General features: G+C 42.8%; 2 protein-coding genes and 1 long non-coding RNA gene across 5 annotated transcripts in view; all 3 read left to right on the forward strand.

Annotated features, from left to right (window-relative positions):
• Positions 1 to 11,335, forward strand: part of LOC144986819 (NLR family CARD domain-containing protein 3-like) — a 61,165-nt gene extending 49,830 nt beyond the window's left edge. For all 3 annotated transcript variants that reach the window (XM_078935067.1, XM_078935072.1, XM_078935071.1), the window contains 2 exons: positions 8,662 to 8,835; positions 9,152 to 11,335. In XM_078935067.1, the coding sequence (XP_078791193.1) occupies positions 8,662 to 8,835; positions 9,152 to 9,158 (181 nt within the window). In that variant the 3' untranslated portion in view covers positions 9,159 to 11,335. The remainder of the gene's footprint in view (positions 1 to 8,661; positions 8,836 to 9,151) is intronic.
• The window catches only part of LOC144987176 (uncharacterized), a 427,194-nt gene that overhangs the window by 74,998 nt on the left and 329,415 nt on the right, over positions 1 to 22,781 (forward strand). The gene's annotated exons all lie outside the window — the stretch shown is intronic.
• Positions 13,288 to 22,056, forward strand: LOC144988410 (uncharacterized). The gene is made up of 2 exons (XR_013652326.1): positions 13,288 to 13,711; positions 20,055 to 22,056. It is a non-coding gene; the product is annotated as an uncharacterized LOC144988410 (long non-coding RNA).

The raw sequence follows: 22,781 nt of genomic DNA on the forward strand, positions 1-22,781 counted from the left end.
CAAGAGGGGTTATTCATCTTCAGACAAACCAAAGGTATGTCTGAATAAACCCCTTTTGTAATTGAGGCCAAACTTTATTAATTTCAATCATGTTTGAAAATCTTTGGTGTTGGACCGGACGGAAACGGAAAGAGGGGAAGAAGAGAGAGGGACGTTAGAGAGAGGGGGGGGTAGGAGGGTGATAATAGGAGGGGAAGGGGGGTAAGACCATGAAGCAGCATAGAGCAGACAGGTTTACTGGTTGTTTATCGTTACGGTACGGTTCAAATGTAGTACAGAAAGGGCGGGGCCTGTTCACACACACCCAAATATTATCAACACACCTGCTAGCCGCAAAAATGTCCACATGTCAACATGCACACAAAACAGATAGTGCTCACGAACGCATACCTATGCCTTTAAACCAACTAGTGTGAAATCTTTCATTCATTCAATCATGCAAACTATTAGTGCAAAGGTGAGCTAACACCTGTGCTCAAGTGAGTATTTATGTTCTTCTAAAATGGATGGTGGAATGTGAAAAGAAGGAGGAGGAGCGCCCAGCCACCCCCACACCCAGACCCCCGCCGCAGCAGCAGCGGCAGCCGGAATTCCCCCAACACCACACGGGAACAGGCAGGGAACAACCGCCCCCCCGGGCGACCAAGACCGCCACCCAGGCCAGGGCCAGCAGGACCGCCGCGAGGCCCCCAGAGCCAGAGAGCAGGGAGGCGCAGAGGGAAAGAGAGCGCCGCCCCAGCCCAGCCAGGAAAGCAGCCCCCCGCCGCGCCGGAAGAGCCCAACGCAGGGCCCCACCGGAGAGGGACGCCCACAGCCCCAGACGAGCACCCCACCACCACCCAGGAGTTCCGGGCATCCCCCCGCCCCGACCCCAGGTACGAGCCAGGACCCCCCAAGGGAGACCCGCTCCGCACTCCAGGCAGCCACCCACCCGGCCCACGGTTAGTCCAGGTAGGAGCAAGGCAGGGGCCCACCGCCCCCGCCCAGGAGGGGGGAACCCCGGGGAAAAAAGGGCGGCCCACAAGGGGTGTTATAAATATGGCCCGACCAGGCTCGGCCATGTTGGAAGTTTGGCGGGGCCCAGCGCCCAGGGGCAAGGACCAGGACCCACCCCCCAGGGACACGAACACCCCCGGCTCAGGTGTAATATGAACCCCCCCACCGCGCGGAGAGAGCACCACCGGGCCCAGGGAGCCGGCACCCAAGGGACACGGCCGCCATCGCCAAGGGGCCCGCACCCCCCACCAGGGAAGGGGTAGGGGACAGATGGACCCAGGTCCCACCTTCCTTGTAAAATGTGTGTGCGTGTATGGGTGTTTGAGAGGGTGTTTGTGTGCATGTGTGTGTGTTTATGTTTGAATGTATATATTGAAGGGGGAGGGGTGTGTGTACTAAGGGGGGTGCAGTTAAAATTGGCGAGTAGGGCACCAAGGGGACATCTCCTGATTACTCACAGTGATGTCCCCTCACCCTCCACACCAAGGGGCCCTAAATGTCTAAGGTGCGGTTAAAATTGGCGGGTAGGGTGCCAGGAGGACATCTGCTGCTTGCTTGCAGTGATGTCCAAGCACCCACCCTACCAAGGACCCTACATGTCTAAGTTGCAAATAAAACCGAAAGAGGGGGGGCCCACTCCATATGGCAACCATAGGAGGGGGGCCACTCCCAAGTAGCCCCCCCCCAAGGCGCATCGCAGGCTAGACCCCCCACCCCCTCACCCTAATATGAGGTTATATAAGGAAGGGGGTAAGTTGGGGACAGCTGGTAGACTGTCCCCCGGTGGTCAAACAGCCGTCCCCCAGCCCACCCCCAGCAAAGGGGCCAGGGCCACCCAGCCCAGGGGCCCCACCCCCGGAGGCGCCGACACCCCAGGCCCGGCACCACCCACCCCACACAGAGAGAGAGGAGCCAGAAAGCGTCGCCCCCCCCCGGAGCAAGCCCAGGCCCCCACCCCCAGACGCCGGCCCTAGAAGAGCTCTGGTCAGGCCTCGACGGGACCGAGGAGGCCAACCGGCCGAGGCAACCACTGATTGCCTCAGCGGAGACCCCGACCCGTTAGCCCCCCCGACCCGTACTAATAATGGGCCCCCCCTCCCCCCCAGAACGCCCCCCCACAGGACAGGGCCGACAAGCCCCCCACCCCACCCCACCCCAGACCCCGCAGCCGAAGCGGGTGACACCCAGAGCGACCGGGGGCCCCGAGAGGGTTGTCCCGTCCCGTCCCAGAGCCAGGGAAGGGCCGATCCCAGCCCCAGGTGCAGATGGGCAGCCCATCCGGCGCCGCTGGGCCCCCCCCACCCGAGCAGGGCCCCCCGCCAACCCCCCCCAGCACAGGCAAAGGGACCACCCCCCCAAGCCAGGCCAGACCACCACCCCACCCCCCCACCACGCACCCCCACACCCAAGCCCAGAGGACCACGCAGCGCCCCAGCCCGCCCCACCCAGGCACCGGACCCGACCCCCCGACCAACGGAGCCCCCCACCGCCCCCGCCAGGCACCGGAGGCCCCGACCCCCACCCCAAACCACGGCAGAAGGACAAGGAGCAGCGACGACCAAGCCCTCCACCCCCTAAGTCATGGAGTCAACCACAGGAGACCAGAGAGACTGAATTCTTTCAAAGTTACTTGAGCTTTGGGCTGACATTTTTTCCAAGCTGATATGATCAAACAGCAGATTTCTGTGTTGACTTATGTTTATATTTTTCTTTTTTTTCCAATTTATTAAAATAGTTTTTTTGGCAATACAAAGAGTTATGAAAATGATAGATGCTAATCCTTCTTCTATATCGATGGCACTCATGTCACCAAGCACACAAAGTGACGGTGAGGCAGTGATTGAAACCTTAAGCCAGACTGATAAATCGGCACATACCTGCTGCCAGAGAGCCTGGACAGGAGTGCAGAACCACAGTGCGTGCATGTAGCTGTCGGGTAGATTATTATCACAGTGCTCGCAAATGTCTGAGTTACTGAGACCCATCTTGAACATCCTCTGTCCAGTGTAGTAAATTCTGTGAAGAGTTTTGAGATGGATTAGCTGCAGATTTGGACTTTTTGTCAGTTTAAAGGTGTTTAGACAGAGTTCTGACCAGAAGCTTTCATCTGTGCTGATGCTCAAATCTGCATCCCATTTTTTTGTTGGAAGGGCAATATTTTTATCTAAATTACATAAAAGTTTGTATATTTTGGAGAGAGTTCTATTCATTGGAAAATAAATCAGAGTGGTAACTACATCTGGTAGCTTTAAATCGTCGTCTTTAATTTTATACTTTTTAGTAATACTTGATTTAAGTTGCTGATATTCCAAGAAGTTATTTATTCCATGTTTGTCTTGAAGTTCCTGGGGAGTTATGAATCTTCTATCAATAATTATGTGCTCTAGTTGTTTTATGCCCCCTGCTTGCCAAGCTGGGAAGTGAATCATTTTTTTGTTAATAAGGATGTCCGGGTTGTTCCAGATGGGTGTCATTTTGCACGGTTGAATTGATGATTTTGATATTTTGAGAAATTCCCACCAGGCTGTTAAGGTGGCATTTATATTAATGCTTTTGAAACAATCCTGTTTTTTAACTGTTTGGCTAATAAATGGTAGCTGTGACAGGTTGATCTTTCCACATAACGCCTGTTCCAAGTCTAACCATGAGTTGGTTTCTGGATTATTTTTTAACCATTTTAAGATATATTGTAATCTATTTGCAAGAAAGTATTTGTGGAAATTAGGTAGTTCTAATCCTCCACAGCTTTTTGCAGATTTTAAAGTTTTTAGACTAATTCTTGCAGGTTTGTTGTTCCATAGAAAGCTTGATATGGATGAGTCTAATGTTTTGAACCATTTTAATGGCGGTTGTGTGGGAATCATTGAGAAGAGATAATTAACTTTGGGTACGATTTTCATTTTAACCGTGGCTACCTTGCCCATAAGGGACAGAGGCAGGTTGGTCCAGCGTGTTAGATCGTCCTGTATGCTTTTCAGTAATGGGGTGTGGTTTAGCTGCACCAGTTCTGATAGTTTGGGGGAAAAGTAGATACCCAGATATTTGATATTTCCTGTTTTAACTGGAATTGTGAGTCTTTGTTCCATATTCCTGTTGAGTGGTAATAAAACAGACTTATTCCAATTAATGGAATAGTCTGATATGGAGGAGAATTCATTTATGATCATTGCTGTTTCATTTACGGAATGTAAATTCCTTAAAAACAGTAATATGTCATCCGCATAAAGACTAATTTTATGATGGCTGTGTTTGGTTTTTATTCCTATAATGCTCTCATTCTGTCTTATTGCTGCAGCTAAAGGCTCAATGAATATAGCAAAAAGAGAAGGAGAGAGTGGGCAGCCCTGTCTGGTTCCTCTTCCAAGAAAAAACCTGTTTGAAGCCTGTTTATTAGTTCTAACTGATGCATTGGGGTTGTGATATAATATTTTAATCCAATAGATGAATGCTTCTCCAAAACCAAACTTATGGAGGGCAGCAATAAGGAACTTCCAATTTACTCTGTCAAAGGCTTTTTCAGCATCCAGCGATAGTACCGTCATTTCCTGGTTTTCAATGGTGGCAAAGTCTATTATATTAACTAGTCTACGGACATTATCATCCGAGTGTCTGCCTTTGATGAATCCAGTCTGGTCGAAGTGAATTATGTGAGGAGTGATTTTTTCTATTCTCTGTGCTAGTGCTTTGCAGATCATTTTTACATCTGCATTGATTAGAGAAATAGGGCGATAGCTTGAAGGACTAGTGGGATCTTTGTCTGGTTTTAGAAGAAGAATTATGTTGGCTGAGTTCATGTTAGGTGGCATTGATTGGCTCTCATTAATAGATGTGACAGTTTTATAAAATGTTGGTGCCAGTTGTTCCCAGAATTCTTTATAAAACTCAGCAGGAAAGCCGTCAGGCCCTGGTGCTTTACCATTGGGCATAAGTAACAGAGCTTCATGAAGTTCAGACAGCGAGAGCGGAGAATCTAAGTTTGTGATTTGATCCTCATTTAGCCTGGGTAGGTTTACATTATTAAGAAATGAGTCAATACTTTGCTCTGACGGATTGATCTGCGGTGTGTACAGGTTTTTATAAAAGTTTTCAAATGCGTTATTAATTTTGACCGGGTCATGGGTGATATTTCCTGTTTGGTCCATAATAGAGGTGATTGATGATTTTTCTCTATTAATTTTAAGCTGATTAGCCAGAAATTTGCCAGATTTATTAGAGTTTTCAAATCTTTCAAGTCGTAGCCTTTGTATTTGAAATTGTGTTCGTTTATTAATGATATCATTTAACTGCAGCTTTAAATTTTTCAGATCTCCCAGAATGTGTTCCTGTGCAGAAGCAGCAGAAGCAGTCTCCAGGGTTTTGATTTTATTTTCTAATTCTAATAAATCTGCTTTCTCTTTGCGTTTTTTGTGCGTTGAATAAGAAATGATTTTCCCTCTCATGACTACCTTTGCTGTTTCCCAAAGAACGCACGGTGGGATGTCTGGAGTATTGTTGAAGTCTAAGAAGGTTGCCCACTCTTTTTTAAAGAATTCAAGAAATTCCTGGTCCTTTAACAGAGACGTATTAAACCTCCAGGTTGTACTAGAGGGTGTGGATTTTTCCCTAGAAATGTTTACAGAGACTGGTGCATGATCACTGATAATAATTGGATGGATATTGGAGCTTTGAATATTTTTTAAAAGAGAGTTACTGATTAATAAATAGTCTCAACGGGAGTGTGAATAGTGAACTGGAGAAAAAAAGGTGAACCCTTTAGTGTTTGGGTGACATGAGCGCCACGCGTCGCAGAGACCCAGATCATTCATGTACTGCTTTAGAATACTTGCAGATCGCCATGTACGCTGATTTGCTGCTGTGCTGAGTCTGTCAAGTTCAGGGTCCAAAACAAGGTTGACGTCTCCTCCTATAATGATTGTGGAGTCAGAGTGAACTGAGAGTGAGGTGAAGAATCTGTGAAAGAAGGAAGAGTCATCAACATTAGGGCCATAAACACTCACTATACAAAAGTCCTTATTCTGAATGGATATATTAATGATTACAAATCTGCCTTCTGGGTCAGTAACTGTATCCTTATGAGTAAAATTAAGATTTTTATTAATTAAAACAGCAACTCCTCGTTGTTTGGAGTTGTAACTGGCAGAGTATATAACTGGAAATTGTAAGCAGCACATAAGGTGATTCAAAGAATCCGATAAATGGGTCTCCTGCAGTAGAGCTATATCTGCTTTTAGACCATCCAGGTGATTTAACACTTTTAGTCTCTTTGGCTCAGAGCCAAGTCCACGCACATTCCAGCTAACGATGTTAAGACTGTTCATAACTGCTCTGACTGAAAAGGTGTAAAGCTAAGTAGTGCTTGTGTACCAGTCCGTGTGCGCGTGCCCGCATTGAGAAGCGCTGTGCGCGTGAACGTTTTCTGGCTATGTGAGCTGCGTGTCGCGTGCGTCCTATGAGAGCCTGTGTGAGGTGATTGCAGTATGTCGGCGTGTGTGTGCGGGATCGCATGTGCACGCCCCTGTGTGCGCTTGTGTGCGCGCGCGCCCGTTCCGTGCATAAATGAATACTTACCGAGGATGAGTTGCTTCCAGGTGATTTACATATGATGAGGGGGGAGAGGGGGGGGGGAGAGTAAAGGAAAGAAAAAAAGAGATAGAAGGGAAAACGAAAACAACAACAAAACAACAATAGAAACATCAGTGGGACTGAGGTGACGAAGAAAAAAAAAGACTGTTTTCCTGCGATCGAGGTGTGGATTATTGATGATCCGGTTTTCCATTCATTGAAGTAAGTTTAGCGGGTTTCTTCTGGGCAGCGCAGATGTTCTCAGCGCGGGTCTGAAAGCCTTCAGCACAGCCAGGGGGTGATCTCCGGGTCCCGGAACAGCCGGCCGTCCACGTAAAGTTTGTCAACAGCCACAATCGCTCTCGAACCAGCAGCAAGATGTTTCCTCCTCAGCGGGAACAGGATCTTTCTTCTACGGAGGATTTCTGCCGGGAACTGGTCATTAACGCTGTAATGCGTGCCTCTCAGTTCCCGTCCGCGGCCCTTCACCAACTCCTTCTGTTTGAAATGTTCGAATTTAGCCACAATAGGACGCGGGCGCTGGTGGTCGGACCTTCTTCCTCCGAGGCGGTGAACCCTGTGGAAGGAGATCTTCTGCACCTCCTCCTTGGGGAGCTTCAGGTGGACCTGTAAAAAGGATCTAACGGTGGCCTCGGGGTCTTCTCCTACCTCCTCTGGAACCCCCGCGATCACTAGATTGTCCCTCATGCTCCTCGACTGAAGATCCAGGAGGGTTTCCTTGATGGATCGGTTCTCCTCGGAGAGACGGGCGGTGTCATTGCTCAGGGTCTTCACGGTCTCTCTGAGGGCCTGGTTCTCCGCTGCGAGCTCCCGCACCTGCTGCTGGCTGAATTCCAGAGACTCCCGCAGACCTTGAAATTCTCTATGGAGGATCTCCAGCAGATTTAGGCGGCAATCAAAGCTGGAGAGCTTTTTATCAATCGAATCCAGGATATCGCTCATTCCGCTGCCTGGAGAGGACACAGCCCCGGGAGAGTCCTCAGGCCGTTCACGCTTGGCGGAGGGGGTGGTGGTGGCGGTTCTGGGCTTCACCATGTTGCAGGTATTAAAACACTCGTCAATGAAATTCTCCAGGTCCTCCAGGCTGACAGAAGCTTAATACTCTTAACAGGTTGTGTTAGTTAGCAGGAAATATTTTAATATGGCGGAAAAATGAAACAAGATCGAAAATGTTTGTTCAAATGCTTACGCGCCGCCAAGTCGACTCACCACACTCGTCTCGCTGGGTCTCGCGATACTACAGCATCACACTCTCCTACTCCTCCTCTGTGGTTCTTTGTGTCTTTGCTCCAACAGACTCCTTTAAAGCACATGCAGAAGAAACAGCCGTGCACGCTCACATGCACTCTGAGTCCTGCTGCTGTGTTTCAGCAGATGCAGCTGAGAGTCCAGCGGCTGATGTTTGTGAGCAGACAGTGACAGAGTCATGCTGCAGCTGGATGCTGCTCTGACAGACACATCCTCCACAGACATCCTCACCTTTTCATCCACAAACATCATCACATCATCCATCAAAGCTCCCAGCAGCTTCTGACTCTTCATTCAGAGCTGAAGTCGTGGATCAGGGATCAATGTCAAACATTTGCTGCTGACTCTTCCTCATCACTTCCTTCTTCTCTCTGCTTTGATCTGTTGGAGCTGAAAGTCTCTGCTTGAAGGGCTGCAGCAGAGAAGGACTGGAAGATCATCTCCTGAAGACTGGGATGAAGACTTTCCAGCATCCTGCTGCTGAAATTCTCCCATGATTCAGTGCTGTTTGGAGAAGAGCTGAGCAGAAAGAGGAAGTGGACTTTTTCTGCTGTTGCTGCAGAAACATCAGTTGGTTTGGATGCAGCCACAGGCTGATGTTTGACTTTCACACATCTGGACTTCTTTCCTGAAGCAGCTGCATGTTGTCCTGAATGTTCCTGAATGTTCTTCTTCTCTGCTTCTGCTGGACTCTTCTGATCTGCTGCTGTTGCTTCACATCTTTGGACTTTTTCTAAACTTTCTGATCTTCTTCAGCTCTGAAATCTTTAGAAGAAGTGAAAGATGAAAAACATGAACTTTGTCTTTAAACTCAACTCTTTGTTCTGGATTCAGGTTGTGGAGCTGCAGTTTGTCAAAGACCAGCTGTGCTGCTCTGGTCTCAGCTCTGAAGTCCAACCCGTCCCACCTGACAGAACTGGACCTGAGAAACAACAACCTTCAGTCTTCAGATGTTCAGCAGCTCCAGGATCTGGTGGAGAGTCCAAACTCCAAACTGCAGACTCTGAGGTCAGTAGAGGGTTGGAGTCAGTCCAGCTGCTTCCAGATGTTTGGTCCTAAAGTTAGTCTGAGAGCAAAGATGCAGAGTTTCCTGTGAAGCTGCAGCTTCTCAGTGAAGCTCTGAGGAGAATGATGACAGGCTTCAGGACAACAGTCAGCCAATCAGAGCAGCAGAAGCTCCAACAGGTGAAGATGACAGGAAGCTGCTGCTCTGAACAGGACTGAAGCTCCTGCTGCTCTTTCTGCTGCTGTGCTGCATCACTGACTGACAGACCAGGATAAGAAGACACTCCTTCATCTCTGCCTCTACACTTTCTCTCTGCAGGTTCTGAGTCTGGTCTACAGAGATGTTGTGACTGGACGGTGTTCCTGGGAGGTGGAGAGCAGAGTGATGGAGGAATCAGAGGAAGTGGAGATGAGTGTCAGAGCTGCAGCAGGAACTGATCTGAGATCAGCTCCACTGTCTCTCTCAGCATCAAGTGGACAGTTATTGTGCTGCAGCTCCCCCGGTGGACTGATGGAGAACTGCACCTCCTCTTCTCATTTTTTTTCCTCTTCTCATTCTAACTTGGTGTTGGGAAATCTTCTGTTTCTTGTCTCTTGTGTTGCCATAGTAACTGATTTCAATCTTCCTGTCAGCTGACGTCTGTGTTTCCCTGTTCATGAAGCTGTGTTACATTATTATGACATTGTCTCCTGCTTGTTCTAATAGTTTGATTATTCTTTTTTGTTCAGTTTAAAAGTCTTTCCTCTGAAAGAGTTCATGTAGGATTCAGCCTCTATGCTCACATTTTTCAATGTTAAATCCATCATTTCCACTTTGATACTCTTTGAAATTAGGATTGAAACATATGATGCTGACTCAGCAGTAACTTTTCTGCTGCACTAAACAGTCAGTTAATGAATTGAATTTTCTTGAAAAATAATGAAGAGTACAGAGAAAATAAAAAAAAATGGAAAAAATAGCGGAAACGTCACATGTCACCAAAGTGTTTAACAAACTTTTTTATGAAGTGAAAAGGTCAAATGTTTGTGTGTTGGAAGTCCCAACCTGACAGATGAGCAGAATAATAAGGCAGGCAAAGCCGTAACACTGCCCCCTGGTGGACAGGAACTCAGCAGTGCAGCTTCAGGATGGAGTGGCTTCCAACAGATCAGATCAACGTTCTGCTCTCTGCTAAAGAGGCAGAACGTCTCCTTCTAAGAAGAATCCAGAGTTCATGATCACAAACATCAACTGAAGCCCAAATCAGAGCTGATCAGACTGCATGGAGCCCAAGCTCCAGAAAAGAGGAGAAAAGAAGAAGTCGTCCACATGAAGCTTCACCTTAGAGGAAAAGAGGAGCTGCTGAACTAAAGTACTCGAGTACTGAGGAAGACTTTCAACCTCTGATGGATTCTGTAGAACATTTGGAACTAGAATGTAGAAAGTGCTTCAGTTCCTTCAGCTGTCAGTCTGCAGCAGCTTCATCTGCTGCCTCCATCCTCTCTCTGTGAGTCTCTGCAGAGTTTTTCTGCAGCTGCTGGTTTTTCTGCAGCAGCAGCAGCATCAGAGCCAGAGAGCCAAAGAAAGTGGAAAGTCTGAGAAGGAAGCAGCTCTGAAGCTCTGCAGCTGACGGTGCAGCTTCAGGACTCATGAGGAGGAGCACATGCACGGCTCTGATGCTGCTGAACGTCTGACTGAGATGATCCACATTCAGAAGAAAGTTTCAGAGTGAAAGACGTGTGGAAGAAGAGAATCCTGAAGGTTTCTGTGCAGACATGAACTCAGTCAGAGAGCGTCTGAATGTTGGAGGATCCAGAAGAAACCAGGAGCTCATGAAGGTGGTTCTGTTGGAGCAGAGAGCAGAACTTTGATCCCAGTTTCAGGAACAATGCAGGCTCATGTTCTGGACTGAAGAGTTCTCCTGAAATGTTCTGTTCAGACTTCTTCAGGATCACATCTGTGTGTGAATGTGGAGGTTTGTCTGAACCAAGCTGCAGCTCACTTTGAAGCTCCTTCAGGCTCACACAGCAACAATGACAAAGACTGAAGCTGCTATGCTGCCCTCTAGTGGCAAACGTGGCATCTGCAGCACACATTTCTGCATTTCTCAACATTTTTGAAGCTCATCCAGAGAATGCCAAAAGTGTGCAAAGCAGTAATCAAAGCAAAAGGTGGCTACTATGAAGAACCTACAATATGACATATTCTCAGTTGTTTCACCCTTTTTTTTATGTATAGAAGTCCACATGTGTTCATTCATAGTTTTGATGCCTTCAGTGTGAATCTACAATTTTCATAGTCATTGTTACGGGCACAGCCCTCTGCTTTGCTCTCATCTTGTTGCTTGTCACTCCACTCTCTCTCTCTCTCTCTCTCTCTCTCTCTCTCTCTCTCTCTACATATATATATATATATATACACACACACACCATCCTTGACTACTTGTCTTATTTCATGGTTGTGCTGTTGCGCCCTCCCCAGGGATGTAACAGTCATGAAAATAAAGAACTCTTTGAATGAGAAGGTGTTTCCAAACGTTTGGTCTGTACCGTAAGTTTTTTTTGTCTTAACCTGAAAAAATCTGTGAATTTATTTAAATCTTTCCCGGTTTTTTTTTTGAAAAAAATCTTTGAAGAAGACACAGAAACAAAAAACAGCATTAAAATCTTTGCAGATTGTTTGTCAAAAATGTTTGCTTTCCAAAGATCTTTAATTTCTTTCACTTTTCTTTTATTATGTAACATCTCAGTTATATACTTCATAAATTTATTAATCTAATTTTAATTAAACTAGGTTAATATCTCTAGTTTTTTCACTGTAATAAGAATTTCAAAATTATTGTTTGTATTGGTATTAACTATACAGTTGAATGTTTATTTATAGTTGTAATTCTCTTCAGAAAAAGTTTTTTTCGATCTTTATGCTTGATATTTTCTTTGTTTTTTGTTAACTTGTTTGCTTAAGAAATGTCTTTATTTTAGAAATACAATAAACGAATGTGATCAGGTTTAGTTTCTGATGCGTTTTGTAGTCAAATCTGAACATTGGAATGAGACACAGTGTGATGACGTCACAACAGCTCTCAAAAAGTTTCCTCGATACATTTATTTCAATTTTGATTTTATTTTTATCTCCTGAAAATAAACTGTTTACTCTAAACTTTATTTGCCAGTCAAGTTAAAAGGGCTTTTTTTTTGCAACTCTCGACATAATCTGAGCGACAGACAACACTCCAGACCAGCTGGTGGCGCTAAAGCACCATGACGCTGTTAGCCAAACAAAGAAGAAGAACAGCACGAGGCGCTAACCAATGAGTTATATCACTAGAGGAGACACGCCCGCTTTAGAAGCCTGGCCGACGGTGGCGGAGCGCGACGCCATCTTGGTGAGGTCGACGACGCCCACTTGACATTGATTTCCATTGATTTTAGTGGTGTCTAAGTAGCTTTTATAAACTGTATATATTTTTAGATTTAAATATTTATACATATATATAAATATATTATATTTTATGTATATAATATATATATATACATACATCATTTGTTGTTAAAGAAGAGACAGTCAGCCTTAAAAGCTCAAACTTGAATGAAAATGCATTGTTGCAGGACTTCTTACAAATAAAAAAATTATTAGAAAGAATTTTTAAAATTAATTTCTAAACATTTAGAAGTTTTAGACCTCTTTGACATGCAATTTAAATTATTTAGAAAAACCCAACAATAAGTCAATAATAATAATAATAATATTAATAAATCAATCGTAAGTCAATACAAACAATAAATAATAAATAAATAATAAGTCAATAAATAATAAAAAAATATATATTATTATTATTATTATTAACAATAATAATAATCAAAAGAAGTCCAAAAGTGAACAATAGATTTACCCTAAAAAAACAATCTGGCCTCTTATCAAAATCTGTTTCCACAAATGTTTTGAACAGCCAGACTGTATTTCTAGTTGGTACCACAGTGATCCATCTGGGTTAACTCTTTTGATAGCCAAGATCCACTTTTTCCTGAACTCTGAGTCCATTGGAAACCTGACTCAGTCACTGAGTCAGAAATGTATAAATCTGTATTACTATAATAGCCTAGTATACTGTATACAGGTTTAGCAAAATAAAATGTACATTTATATTGACAACAAAATAAATGTACATCATGCAGCATGTTGATAACAGCCCTGCAGCATCATGCATGTCAACATGTGTTCTATTAATGAAGCCCCTGCAGCCTTAAAAGAAAAAAAATTAAAATACTTACCTGTTAAATGACATACCTTCCTCCTTCATGGACTCATTTTTTCTGATTTTGGCAGTTGAAACCCGTACGATGAACTGGCATTATGCAAAAAATGTGTTCACATGCATTCACTGCAGCAGTAACTTGACCTCACCAAGATGGCAGTGCTCTCCTCCCATGAGGAACCACGTGATGTCTCCTCTAGTGATATAACTCATTGCTAGCAGCGTTAGCTTGTTAGCAGGCTAGCATCATTAGCTTGTGTTGAGAGGACGGTGGTGTTTTGTTGGGACGTTTGTGAGGATTTTGGACAGAAAGGACGATACGTGGTTCGTGTGGGAACTCTCAGCATTTTCCAAAGTGTCGTAAATGAGTGAAGAAGTGTTGAACGGAAAGACAACGTGGATTGCTGTGATTGTGAGACTAGCAGATGATCGATCGGAGCTGCAGTGAAGAGGACGGCGGTGTTTGTGGGAGTTGGAGCTGAAGATCGGAGCAGGAACCATGTCTTCAGAACCTCAGGAAGGTTCTGTCAGAGAACAACTTTCTGCTGCTGAAGGAACCATCGTCCAGAACGAGGAGGAGCTCTGTCGTCAGCGCAGACTGCTGGATAGCAGCTGGAACCCGCAGCTTCAGCTACACCGTCTAGGTTCGTTCACTGCATCCACCTGCAGACAAATAGATCCATGAACATATTTGTTTTCTTCGTCTGACCTGCTCTCTGGATCCAAACTGTGCGGCTGAACAGCTGCTGATTGGTCCAGATTCTAAACAATCAGGTGTCTCTGTCTCATACTGACAGTGCTGGAGGCAGACATGGACTTTATCGGTTCTGTTCGAATGGGATTCTACCGTTTTCAACTATTCTGGCCTGTTTCTTTCAGAATAAAACCCAGAAGGAGCAACTGCCGTCAAGCCAGCCGTCATTCGGAACTGCGGTGTCTAATGAGCCGCTCCTCAATTTTCACTGCTCTCGCATTCTCAGCTTACAGTAACAGAACAAGCACGGCTGAAGTCTGGTTTTCAAAAGAATTTTACAACAGTGAAAAGTCAAATAAATGTTTGGAGAAAAAATACACTAGCTACTCTTATCAAATAATAATTTAAAACTTTTTAATAAAAAGGCTAAGATAAGATTGGGTGTTAATAGGCATACTCCCAACCATACTTTTATTGTAGAAATTTTGAGTTATACTAATATTACTTCTGAAAATTTAAAATATGTGGGATCAAAATTTCTACAGTAAAGGTGTCTAGAAATATCAGTATGTGTAGTCAACATAGTCTTGAAGATATTAAAAGGAGTTTATGGCCTGGATTATTGCAAATACTTAAGGCCCGTTCACACCGGGACGAATTTTGCCGGCGATTTTCGCCGACGTTTAATGCCTCGTGACTAAACAAAGGGCACCAATGTGAGTGTGCACACCGACGCGAAAAAACGCCACGCGTCAAAGCGTCAAAAAAAAAAATGCCTCGGGTTCGTTTTTTTTTTTTTTTTTGACGCCTCGCGTCGAAATCTATTCGACCAATGAGAATGGCGCTTTTGCACACGTGTCTGGAGCTTCTGAAGTTACAGTAAAACACAACTTGGGGGCGCTCAAACACAAAACTGCCTTGCTGAGCACACATACCAGCAAAGAAGATAGACGCCAAGTAGCGTCTACACTGCCGGGAAGAAATAATGACGGACATTCTAAAATATCCCCGAACCAAGCACCAGTTGGAGCTACTGGTGCTTGAAATATTCATGTTTTCTTTGTATGATTCTGACAAGCGCGTAAATACTTGCTCTCTTCTTCTGAGTGAAAAGCGACTTTAAGAAGCGTAAAGTTGCGCAGCGCCACCTTGTGTACAGGAGTATTTCTGTTTACATTAGCCGCCATCTAATGTCAGGGAATGAAATTGCATGTTCGCTCGACTCATTGTCAGCGAAAATCGCCTGGGTGTGAACACAAAAAACGTGGCGAAAAACGCTGGCGAATATTCGTCCCGGTGTGTATGGGCCTTTAAACTATGGAGTCTCAAAAATAGCATCTTTGTCAGAAAAAGACGCCCTGGACTAGTGAAAATTTAAAATATTTGGGATTTCAAACATGGATCACTCAAAATTTCTACAGTAAAAGTGTCTTGAAATATTAGTATGTTTAGTCAACATAGTCTTGAAGAGAATAAAAGGAGCTGATGGCCTGGATTATGGCAAATACCGTAAATTCCGGGTTATAAAGCGCACCCGATTACAAGCCACACCCACCTATTTTAATGTGCTTAAATATTTTTGTACATACACAAGCCGCATCAGTATACAAGCCGCTGCCTCGACAAAGCGCGTCCTGACTACCAGAGTGTGCATGGCTCATTACCACACTGTGGGCAGGTACTGGCCTTGTCTCAAGCTCATGTATCTAATTACACCCACATCTGAAACAGCATGCACCTCTATTCTGTTCACAAGTTCCTCAGTTATGGGTTTTTTTATTTGATTTTTTTTTTTATTTCTTTTAACTTATTGACAAACTAGGTATCATACATAAAATTACTAACAGTAACCATATAATCAACATTACATCCCTCAGTTATGATGAGGAAATTTACATCCGCGATCCCCCATTTCCCATGAGTCTTAGGGGCTAAAGGCGGGGCCAACGCCCGGCTCGCCACACTGTTGTTCGTGTTTAAGAATGAGCAAGGAGCAGCAGTGCATGGAGGGGTGAAAAGGAACAGCTCTCCTTCCACTTGTGTCGCGGCAGCATTGTGGTACTAACGGGGCTGGTTAAAAAACATCAGTAAAATAGCGCGCGCCTCAGCGCAATACGCGCGTCTCAGCGCGCCGCGTTCGTCAGAAGCTTCCTTTCACAACAAACACTTGTTGCTCCCCGGACGCCTCTGCGCTCCGCGCTCGCCAAGCGGGCTCCTTGTCTCCCCTTCCTATCCGAAAAGCTCACACGGCGGCTGTGAGCTTTTCAATGCAAAATTCCGCTCAGTCAGAAACCGTAAAAACGACCAAATGGATTTGTGTTTCCAGTCGTGTCCCGACAAAATAAAGGCTGATGTTATTCACACATATTTACGTGCAGCCAGCCGAGTCACTATGACTCAGAAGTAAATACACTTCTGAGCATGCGCTGTTCTCTCCGTCACGCAGCTGACCGGCATTTCCATTTACTGATGGGGGATTTTTTCACACTGCTTTTAACGATTGCTTTTAACTTGAAAGCTTTATCATATTGTAGCGGCGATCAAGTGCACGTTGGGTCTAATGGCACCAAAGGATTCTGGGATGCGGCCGGGCATGCGTGTTTCTTTTTGTTGAACCATGACTGAAGTGTCTAAGACCTGAAGTGACCTCCATGCTGTTTGGCTGCTCAGAGGTGTGTTAAAAAAAATGACTTGTGCTTGGTGGTGGATGGCGCATACAAAACCATTCACCGAGCCCGAATGTTCGTACATGGCAGCCGCCAATCAAATCCATAAATTAGCCGCGTCACAGAATAAGCCGCAGGGCTGTGAGCGCAGGAAAAAAGTAGCGGCTTGTAGTCCGGAAATTACGGTACTTAAACATTGTTGTCTCACAAATATCATCTTTGTCAGAAAAAGACGCCCTGCACTTGTGAAAATGTAAAATATTTGGGATTTCAAACATGTATAACTCAAAATTTCTACAGTAAAAGTTTCTGAAAATATTAGTATGTGTAGTCAACATAGTTCTAAAGAGAATAAGAGGATCTGATGGCCTGGATTATGGCAAATACTTAAACTATGGTGTCTCAAACATTGCATCTCTCTCATAAGATGCTATGTTGTGACAAATCCCAAACAGTATTGACATTTAGCTCAACTCTACATTTTTATATTTCACTATTAAGTGTCTGTACTTATTCTGATAAAATTCTACATCGTAACATGTCCATATGTGAAAACTTAAATTATATTTACTATTGACATAAATGAATGGGCTATAAAGGAATTGTCAGATAAAAAAATTTTGACAGCGAAAAAAAAAATTACTTTTGAATGCCAAAATTTTTTTTAAACTCTCATTGTATTACATTAAGCGCCATCTAATGTCAGGGAATGAAATTTAATGTTCGCTCGGCTCATCGTCAGCGAAAATCGCCTGGGTCTGAACATAAAAAACGTGGTGAAAAACGTGGCGAAAAACGCCTGGCGAATATTCGTCCCGGTGTGTACGGGCCTTTAAACTATGGAGTCTCAAAAATAGCATCTCTGTCAGAAAAAGACGCCCTGGACTTGTGAAAATTTAAAACATTTGGGATTTGAAACATGGATAACTCAAAATTTCTACAGTAAAAGTGTCTTGAAATATTAGTATGTTTAGTCAACATAGTCTTGAAGAAAATAAAAGGAGCTAATGGCTTGGATTATGGCAAATACTTAAACATTGTTGTCTCACAAATATCATCTTTGTCAGAAAAAGACGCCTTGCACTTGTGAAAATTTAAAATATTTGGGATTTCAAACATGGATAACTCAAAATTTCTACAGTAAACGTGTCTGGTAATATCAGTATGTGTAGTCAACATAGTTCTGAAGAGAATAAGAGGAGCTGATGGTCTGGATTATGGCAAATACTTAAACTATGGTGTCTCACAAATATCATCTTTGTCAGAAAAAGACGCTCAGCACTTGTGAAATTTTAAAATATTTGGGATTTCAAACATTGATAACTCAAAATTTCTACAGTAAAAGTGTTTGGAAATATTAGTATGTGTAGTCAACATAGTCTTGAAGAGAATAAAAGGAGCTGATGCCCTGGATTATGGCAAAATTTTAAACTACAGTGTCTCAAACATTGCATATCTCTCATAAGATGCTATGTTGTGACAAATCCCAAACATTATTGACATTTAGCTCAACTCTACATTTTTATATTTCATTATTAAGTGTCTGTACTTATTCTGATAAAATTCTACATCGTAACATGTCCATATGTGAAAACTTAAATTATATTTACTATTAACATAAATGAATGGGCTATAAAAGAATTGTCAGATAAAAAAAAATTGAAAGCGAAAAAAAAAATACTTTTGAATGCCAAAAAATTTTTAAACTAAAAAAAAGTTTAGAAAAAAAAGTTTTTGAAAGAAAATTTAAAAGAAGGCAAAACATTTTTTTTGAAGCAGATAGTTTTTCAGTTGTGGAAACATCAGCATTGATGTTTTAACGCGTTGACAGACATTTGTATGAGCACGTTTAAAATAAAGCTAGTCTGGTGACACGCAGAGGACGGACCAATCCGATCAATGCTGGAGACAGAGGGGCGTGGCTACACCTGAGCCAAAATAATCATTTCAATATTGGACCATGTTGTTGTTCCAGAATTTCTGTGCCAGAGTTTCTCCTGTTGTGAAATGGCTTCTGGCATCTTTGATTTATTTTGTATCAATCATATTTTACACCAAAGAGCGTTAAAAGTAGGTGGACGTTTACTTTATTATGAGGCTTGTGATAGTTTATTGTCATATTTAATACTTCCATAACAAAATCACTTTCATAAAATGTGTTTCTTATTCTTATGTAGCCAAATGAATGTAGTATTTATATGCGCTGTTCCAGATGCTCAAAGTTCTTACATTGTGTCCATTATTCATTCATTCCTCATGTGGCTGCCAGTACACACCTCTGACCATCACCAGGACATTCATACACATTCACACGCCAGTGGAGCCACACTGGGGGCAAGGAGGGTGAAGTGTCCTGCCTAAGGACACAATTACATTTGACAGTGGGGATCTAACCAATGACTCTTCAATCATTGGCCAACCTGCTCAACCGCCTGAGCCACTGCTACCCCAAATATGATAATTATCTCACAAAAGCAGCAAAATAAAGTACAGTATAAATGAGTTCACCCCCTTAAAAAGTACTGATTTAATCAGGAGCTCAATAAACAAAAGAAACATTTCCAAACTTTCTACAAAGTCGAGTTTTATTGAACACTTCTTAACTAACATGAAATGAAGGTTAATGATCTAACTTAGATCACATAAATTTCATTTTTCAAGTATTTTAGAGCAATCCATTGTTGACTTCATGATCTGATCAATGAAATGCAGCTCTCTCACACCAGCAGCACTCATGCAGCCCCACAAAAGGTCACTGCCACCACCATGTGTTACTATAGGTATCATGCATTTTTCTTTGAAATCCTCACCTTTACGACCGTACAGTTTTTAAACCATGAGTTCCAAAAGTGGTGATCTTTGTCTCATCACTCCAGAGTATTGAGTCTCAGTAGTCTTCGTCTTTTTCATCATGGGCCATAGTTGTTGCAAGGCATACTTTTTTGTGGATGGGCTTTAGGAGAGGCTTCCTTTTTGGAGCCAAGCCTTTCAGTCCGCTGCAGTGTGCGGCGTATGATGTCACAGGAAACAGTGTCTCCAGTTTAGCTTTCTACTACTTTACCTAACTGCAGTGAACTTGCTTGGTGGTTTTCTTCAATCTTTCTCATCAGAAGACGCTCCTGTCCAAATGTTAGCGTCTGATGATGGCCTGGACGTCTCTGTATGATGGTGACACTTCCATCCTTTTTACATTTTTGGATCACTTTTGCTGTAGTATTTTGACTGATGTGTAAAGCTTTGCTGATCTTCTTGTACACCTCACCTTTTTTGTGCAAAGAACGGATTTCCTTTCTCAGATTTTGTGACATTTCTTTTCTATGGGGAGCAATTGCTGACAGCATGAAATGGGAAGGGCTGTTCTTTGTTAAGAAATGCCCTGTTCTAGTCACCTTAGTGCTGGGCACCTCTTAAATAAATCATATGACTCGCCTATGGTTGAATGCCTGGTAATTAGAATTTTGCAGGTATTCTGCAGTCATGATAGGTTCTAGCGTATCGTTACACCCCTAATATATTCAGGTTCCTCTGACATTTTCTCCAATGATCACAGTGTTTATTGGTGGTTGACAAAACCCAAAAGTCCTGGAAACGTATAAAAGGCTCCTTGTTGTGTTTGTGTCCCTGCAGTCCAGCATTGGATGACTGAAGAGGAAGATCAATGCAACCAGCAGATGAATTTCAGAGTGGAACAGGAGGAACCAGAACATCCACAGAGTCAAGACGAACAGGAGGAACCAGAATCTCCTCAGATTAAAGAGGAACAGGAGGAACCAGAACCTCCACAGATTAAAGAGGAACAGGAGGAACCAGAACATCCACAGATTCAAGAGGAACCAGAACCTTCACAGATTAAAGAAGAGCTGCAGGAACCAGAACCACAACAGATTAAAGATGAAAAGGAAAAACTAGAACCTCCACAAATTAAAGAGGAACCAGGGGAACTCTGCATCAGTCAGGATGAAGATCAGATTGACCTGAAGCAGGAGACTGATACCTTGATGGAGATTCCTACTTATGAGGAAGATGAGAACAGTGAAGCAGATCTAAACAATCAGCAGAGCTTTAATGTAACTGATAATCAGGATGAAGAAGGAAACCAACTTGAAGAATCAACATCAACTACAAATGAAGAGACAGAATCAACATCAACTACAGATGAAGAGACAGACCCACAGAATAGAGATCATAGGAGGAGGAGGGACAGAAGTCATGTCCAAAGTGTGGACAGCTCTCACATGTCAGAAGGTCAGTGTGACTCTGATGTTAGAAAAAATCCCAAGAAAGCAAATCTTGGTAAGAAATACAATCAATCTCCAAAAGAAGTCAGACTTTCCTCTATCAAGTCTGGTAAAAACATAAGAATAATTAGTAACCCGTCTGACTACATGGAAACTGGGTCTGATGAAAGATGTTATATTTTGAAAGAATGTGATAAAAGCTTTTGTAATTTATGTCTAATCAGAATTCACACAAGAATCCATGCAGAAGATAAGCGATATTCTTGTGCAGAATGTGGAAAACGTTTTAATTACATGTCTCATCTTAAGATACACATAAGAACTCATACAGGAGAAAAGCCTTTTTCATGTAAAGAATGTAAAAAAAGTTTTATTTGTGTATCTCATCTCAAAACACGCACGAGAACGCACACAGGAGAAAAGCCTTTTTCTTGTAAAGAATGTAAAAAAAGTTTTCGCCTAGTATCTAGTCTCAAAAGGCACATGAGAACTTGTAAGACCTTTTCTTGACAATGTAAGGATTTCTTGTAAACTCTAAATTCTAAACTTTTCTGATAAGAGGTCGACCTTTCAATCTCTGTACCACAGCAGAAGATTTTATTTTACAGGTGGAAAAAGTTCTGTATCTCAGAAAAATTAAATATTTTAAAATAAGTTTTTAATTTTTAAGTCAAAGTCAAAGTCAACTTTATTGTCGATTCTTCACATGTGCATGACATACAATGAATCGAAATTCCATTTCTTACTCTTTCATGTCTGTTCAAAGTTAACAAATAAAATAAAAAATAACATAAAATAAATTAAATAAAAGGAAAGAGAGGAAGGAAAATTTACAACATTAGCTATTAGCTATTTAAAGTGCGAGTGCACTGAAGAAAGTATCTCAAGGCAGCAGGGGGTTCGTTTGGGCATTGTTCATGGGGGGAGATGGGTGGTGGGTAGGTGGAGAGGGTGTTTACCATCCTTCTGGGGTGAAACCCCAATGTTCTAATGAACTCCATAGCAATCTGAGCTTTCATTTCATGTACATAGAGCAAAAGGCTGATGGCCTCCATACCATATTGATGCAGTAACTTCATTAGAGGGAGGCATAAGTGAATATTGAATGTGCAGAATTGAACTTTTTCACACAAAAAAATACTTTGGTTGTTTTGATATATGATTCACAACAGGAGGTCATTTGTCCCAACAGCAGTTAGACTATAGAATGACACAGTTTAGGACTGCTGAAACTGCTGTTGTATTTACTTATTTATTCATGAGATGTACTTTTACTTCCACTTTTTATTACTATTTTAATTTTTACTGACTATTTGTTTTTCTTGTTTGGCTGCTGTATAAACTGAATTTCCCTCATATGATCAATAAAGTCTTGTCTTGTCTTATCCTGACTTTCTTGGACAGCTTTTTTAGGTTTTCATCTTCTCTAAGCCACAAATATCTACAGCAAAAAAGTAAATGATCAATACATTTCAATCTATGTGTAATGATACTAGACAATGATTTTCACTGCAGACAAAATATATAAAACTTTTTTCACAAAATGAATTATTTTAGATGTACCTGTTAAGAGAAATGAGTTGTTTTTAGTTATTAGACCTACCATCAAGTAGAGATGGGTACTGTTAAGATATAATCTATTAACTCCTCTTAATCTACTGCTTTTCACTCTGGTACATTATTGGTATTTTTTAACCCTTGTGCTATCTTAGATGACCTCACCCTCTGACCATCTGGGAGGGGGGGTTGTCAGGAGTACAGACAAGTACCTCAGTTTTGGCTTCATTAAGTTGAAGAAAATGATCATTCGTCCAACTCTTGACTGACACCTGTGTAAAATTTGTATTTTAAAAACATCCTGCGGTTTAAAAGCCTGTCCAGCAGGACAGAACGATCAACAGTGTCAAAGTCCAGTAGCAGTAGCACAGAGCATTTTCCTGCATCACTCTGCAACAGGATGTCATTAGTGACTCTGAGAAGGGCTGTTTCAGTGGAGAGAGCTCTGCCAAAACCTGACTGAAACTGCTCAAAAATGCCATGACTGTCCAGAGCAGTTGTATGTTGGTTAGCAACAATCTTTTCTAAAATTTTGGACATGAATGGGAGATTAGAAATA

This window comes from Oryzias latipes, chromosome 2 (genome assembly GCF_053564925.1).
Source record: "Oryzias latipes strain Hd-rR chromosome 2, Olatipes_Hd-rR_3.1".
Taxonomy (NCBI): Eukaryota; Metazoa; Chordata; class Actinopteri; order Beloniformes; family Adrianichthyidae; genus Oryzias; species Oryzias latipes.